At 43.6% G+C, this 5908-nt stretch overlaps 1 protein-coding gene across 1 annotated transcript; it reads right to left on the minus strand.

Annotated features, from left to right (window-relative positions):
* Nucleotides 1-213: 213 nt before the first annotated feature.
* Nucleotides 214-1167, minus strand: LOC134574763 (uncharacterized). The gene has a single exon (XM_063433852.1). The coding sequence runs from the start codon at nt 1165-1167 to the stop codon at nt 214-216; it is 954 nt and encodes a 317-aa protein (XP_063289922.1).
* Between the last annotated feature and the right edge of the window lie 4741 nt (nt 1168-5908).

A 5908-nucleotide genomic window follows, 5' to 3' on the forward strand; every position in this document is an offset into this window, starting at 1 on the left:
TTACATTTATTTTTGCTTTTTGTAAATAATGTTTATTTGTAAATATATTTTTTTACTCTGTACTTGTGAGTATATTTTGAAAGATCATTTTTTTATTAGAATAAAAAACAGGAGAGACTTTTTGTGTGTGTCTGATTAAATTTAAAACTTTATTAAAAATTTCTAAAATGTAATAAAACTGTAATAAAACGTTAATAAAACCAGGGTAAGAAATTAAAGGTTGAGGTGCCGCATGAGAGCCTGACGTATTTCACTGCACTCTTCTTCGCTATCCAGTGTAATTACCCGTCCTGGCTCTTCTGCAGACGTATTCCAATCCTGGTGGAAGTCTTCTCCATGTCTTTCACAAAGATTGTGAAGAGCACAGCAAGTAAGCACCATGGATTTGACAAGTGCAATGTCACTGTCATTCCTCTTCATAAGACAACGCCACCTACCCTTAAGTCTTCCGAATGCATTTTCAACTACTACACGAGCCCTGGATGTTTTCTTGTTGTAGGTTTGTTGTTCTAGTGTCAGGCGGCCATTGTCAGGAAATGGTTTCAGGAGCCAATTTTGTAAAGGGTAGGCAGAGTCCCCGAGCACATAATAGCCAACATTCACCCCCCCAATGTTCTTAGTGCAAACAGGATACAGGCCTCCCTGGCCAACCCAATCCCAAAATGTGGACAGTCGTAGAACCCGAGCATCGTGCAAGCTCCCAGGCTTTCCTACGTTCACACTCCAGAATAGTCCTTTTCCATCCACTACTCCTTGGAGGATGATGGAATGCCACCCTTTTCTGTTGAAGTAGTCAGTGTGGTATTCTTGTGGTGCTATTATTGGTATGTGTGACCCATCAATAGCACCAACACACTGTGGAAGGCCCCACCTGTTCTCAAAGTAGTCAGCCATGTCTTTAAGCTTTTGCCAGTCCGGAAAATGAATAATTTCAGGAGCTAGCAATGTGCATACAGCTTTACAAAAGTCCTGCACACACCGGCACACTGATGATTTACTGACACCAAAAAGATGACCTATACTTCTGTATTCACTGTTGGTAGCCAGCTTCCACAGTGCAATGGCAACTCTTTTCCTCACAGGCACACAAGCTCTGAAGTTGGTGGTTTGCTTCTCCATCGCTGGACCTAGCTTTGCACAAAGGTATAAAAATGTTTCCTCCGACATTCTGAAATTGTGCACCCACTGTGTGTGTGTGAATCCAGGGACGGTCACATCCCACCACTCATTGGCGCGGCGGAGAGCCCAAATGACTGGTCGGCGGCGCTGTTTTGACAAAAGGAGAAGCGTCTAAAAAAATAAACAAACAAAAAAGGACAGATGTTACTATATCACTATTAATAGCATCATGTATAAAAGCGATCAACAAAAATAACATAAGGAGTATTTATGTATAAGGTGTAATTCTTGATTTTTACAAATGTGTGCAACATGATGTTGTTAAATACATAATGTATTTCCTTCCCATCTTGTATTCGATTTTTAACATATTCAGTATTATTTTTAATTTTTAATACGTGTAGAACTACATGACAAATGGCATAAAGTTGCTTACCCTATAGCGCTGCCGTCTTTGTCTTTGCCGCACAAAGGTGTACTTCTCCTCCCGGCTCAAGACCCAAGCCATAAGTTTTCTTCTCTTTTCTGCTGTGTTTCTCTTCGCCGCTCGCAACCTTCTCTCATAAAGTGCGGCATGTACTTTGATTTCAAAGAACCAAAAGCCAAATAGAGCAAAGACGAGCTGCTGGATGACCTCCATTATTGTTATTTGTAGCGTCACGTATGTTGTCGACCAAGTGTGTCGTCACACGCATTTGGCGTAAACCACGCAAGCCTCCAGGCGTTCCAACTTGCAGTGGAAACGCTCGCTGGAATAGGCCGGACCATTCAAAACCTTCCAAAATGTACCGACCCGAACCGATCCGCTCAGTGGAAACGAGGCATTAGTGTAACTAGAGGCTGTAGTTTGAGCATGTGCTCATGTATAGGAGCTTTTGAGATTGTGTGTGTGTGCTGAGAGGGCCTAGAGTATGTATATATGTGTGTATATATATGTGTGTATACATATATATAGATTAGGTGTGTAATGGGGTTAAGTATGTATGTGTGTGGGGGGGGTGAATGTATGTGGAGATGAAGTGTGTATGTGAGTGAAGAGATGATGTGTGGGATGAAGTGAGTGAGTGGTGCACTATGTGTGTATGCAAAGGTGTACTCTGTGTTGGTGGGAATGTACTGTAAGTGGGGGTTTCACTGTCTGTGAGTGTGTACTTTGTTCAGGGGGTTTAGAGCGTGGCATAGGAAAGGGCTTTCCAATTTTAACTTTAATAATTGTTTAAAAAAAAAAAAAAAAGTATATTCCCCTTTCCCTCATCTTACTTTGCAGGGAGGGGTGGCACAATCAGATCCGTGGTGGCTGAGAAGGCTGCTTAACCATCAGGTACAGGGGAGGTCACGGGATTAGAGGTATCTCTCTTTGAGCTCAAGCACTTACACAGACTGAGTAAAAAGGGTAGGTTAGCGCAAATAATACAGTGGATTGGCAGCAATCTTACAGAGGGTAACCCTCTAACCCTCTATATGAGAAATGTACAACAAGGAAAAGAAAGGCTGCGCCAAAGGGAAATAAAAGATATTTTTATGTGAAAAATAAAAATGAATCAATATAAAAAAATATAAAAAATAAGTTCCAATAAATATCAGAAGGTAAATTGGTATAGTCACTGATTCCGCTGGTAGAGTATCTTCTCTATTTATAGTAGTTCAAATCGTCTCGTGATATGGAAGACACAAGAAGAGAGGACCAATCGTGCGGAGTGTATAAAGTAAATATTACATAAAATAAAATATATGTATTACACTCACATTTGGATGAGCTGTGGCCAGCTCAGGTATAATAGGCATACAGCGGAATAATCCCCGCTTATAGGATTTGTCGATGCTTGTCCTCCAGGGGGTAATGATGTCCAATTCTCAGGAGAAGAGGGAGATAAAAACAGCAAATAGTGCTCTCTGATAATATGATGTGACAGTAGATAAAATAGAATAAAATATACTCACAAATAGAGTGCAGACCACACTGCACTCTGGAAGTAGCGTTGGTGGTATAATCCCCACCTCAGGATAAATTGAGTAAAATGCCAGGGAAAAATAAAAATAGTGTGTAAAAGATAGTGGCACAAATATATAGCCAAAAATCATTTATTTTATAAATGTAAAATATTGTGTAATTTATATAATTAATGATTTTTGGCTATATATTTGTGCCACTATCTTTTTACACACTATTTTTATTTTTCCCTGGCATTTTACTTAATTTATCCTGAGGTGGGGATTAAACCACCAACGCTACTTCCCGAGTGCAGTGTGGTCTGCACTCTATTTGTGAGTATATTTTATTCTATTTTATCTACTGTCACATCATATTATCAGAGAGCACTATTTGCTGTTTTTATCTCCCTCTTCTCCTGAGAATTGGACATCATTACCCCCTGGAGGACAAGCATCGACATATCCTATAAGCAGGGATTATTCCGCTGTATGCCTATTATGCCTGAGCTGGCCATAGCTCATCCAAATGTGAGTGTAATACATATATTTTATTTTAAGTAATATTTACTTTATACACTCCGCACGATTGGTCCTCTCTTCCTGTGTCTTCCATATCACGAGACGATTTGAACTACTATAAACAGAGAAGATACTCTACCAGCGGAATCAGTGACTATACCAATTTACCTTCTGATATTTATTGGAACTTATTTTTTATATTTTTTTATATTGATTCATTTTTATTTTTCACATAAAAATACATTTTATTTCCCTTTGGCGCAGCCTTTCTTTTCCTTGTTGTACTTACACAGACTGACCCATACAAAGACTGATTCCCCCTCCCCCCACACAGACTGACCCATACACCCACACACACACACTGACCCATACACACACACACAGACTGCCCCCCCACACACAGACTGACCCATACAAACACACACTGCCCCTACACAGACTGACCCATACACACACAGACTGCCCCCCTACACACAGACTGACCAATATACACACAGACTGATCCATACACACAGACTAACCCCCCCCCACACACAGACTGACCCCCCAAGACACACACAGACTGACCCCCCCACACACATAGACTGACGCAAACACACACACACTGCCCCCCCACACAGACTGACCCATACACAGGGCCGGCCTTAGGGGTGTGCGAGCTGTGCGGCCGCACAGGGCGCCATGTAGCAGGGGGCGCCGTGCGGCCGCACAGCCGATTTTAAAAAAAAAAAAAAAAATTTTTTTTTTTTTTTAAATTTGCAGCGGGGGCGGAGCTTACCGTGCGGCGGGGGCGGAGCTAAAAGCGCCGGAAAACTGCTGCAGGGGAAGCAGGAAGGAGTCCCTGCTTCCCCACCAGTCACCAGGAGCTGCACTGCCTCCACAATTAACTCCACAGGTAACTGTGTGATTGTCATGTGAGTGTGACTCTCTGCCTGTGTGTATTACTGTCTGCCTCTGTGTGTGTGTGTGTGTGTGTTACTGTCTGTGTGTGTGTGTGTGTGTATGACTGTCTGCCACTGTGTGTCTGTGTGTATTACTGTCTGCCACTGTGTGTCTGTGTGTATTACTGTATGCCTCTGTGTGTTTGTCTGTGTGTATTACTGTCTGCCTCTGTGTGTGTGACTGTGTATGACTGCCTCTGTGTGTATGACTGCCTCTGTGTGTATGACTGTCTGCCTCTGTGTGTATGACTGTCTGCCTCTGTGTGTATGACTGTGTGTCTGTGTGTGTCTGTGTGTATGACTGTCTGCGTGTGTGTGTGTGTGTGTGTGTGTATGACTGTCTGCCTGTGTGTGTGTGTATGACTGTCTGCTTGTGCGTGTGTGGATGTCTTCCTGTGTGTGTATGGCCGTCTGACTCTGTGTGTGTGTGTGTGTCACATACAACCAATACACGCATATCACACACTGTTAATATACCCATTACAAATATCACACATAGCATACATATCACACACAGTCATCACACGTACTATTACATACACAGACAACACAAACATAACAGCATACATGGATGACGGGGGGCGCTGAGAAGATTTTTCGCACAGGGCGTCTAAATGCCTAAGGCCGGCCCTGCCCATACACATATAGACTGCCCCCCCGACACACAGACTATGCCGCCACACACACACAGACTGACTCATACACACACACAGACTGACCCATAAACACACAGACTGACCCATACAAACACACAGACTCACCCCCCACACACAGACTGACCCATACACACACAGAGACTGAAACCCCCCACCCCACACACACAGACTGACTCCCCCCCCACCGACAAACGGAACCACACACACTGACTTACACTTACCAGCAGCTGCCTGGATGTCTCATTTCCCCCACACTCTGTGCAGCTGAGCATTCTCTTCCTGTCTCTACCCTGAGCTGCTCTCTATGAAGTCTTCCAGCTCAATGACCCATTTGGTCGCACACCTTTGTGCACTGCCGCCGGTCTGGAGGGTCCATCAGGCAAGTGGGAACTGACAGCCTGCTGCTGCAGCTTGTGAAGGGAGACTCAGGCTTAGATTTCAATTAGGAGGGGCACCAAGGGGAAGTACTGCATTATGTAGTGACACCCTTGTCCTAAAACCATTCCTGAACTATTTTGCAGTGTGGCAGGGTGCAGGTCACTGCCATCTTAGAACACCATTGCCTTGAAGGGGTGTACGTGGTCTGCAACAATCTGCAGGTAGGAGGTACTTGTCAAAGTAACATCCACATGAATGCCAGGGCTCAAGGTTTCCCAGCAGAACATTGCCCAGAATATAACATTGGCTCTGCCAACCTGCCTTCTTCCCATAGTGCATTTTGCTTCTATCTCTTCTCCAGGT

The sequence above is a fragment of the Pelobates fuscus genome, chromosome 10 (genome assembly GCF_036172605.1).
Source record: "Pelobates fuscus isolate aPelFus1 chromosome 10, aPelFus1.pri, whole genome shotgun sequence".
Taxonomy (NCBI): Eukaryota; Metazoa; Chordata; class Amphibia; order Anura; family Pelobatidae; genus Pelobates; species Pelobates fuscus.

Excerpts from the sequence above, each read along its gene's own strand:
- LOC134574763 (XM_063433852.1), bottom strand. The coding sequence starts at position 1,167 with ATGTCGGAGGAAACATTTTTATACCTTTGTGCAAAGCTAGGTCCAGCG.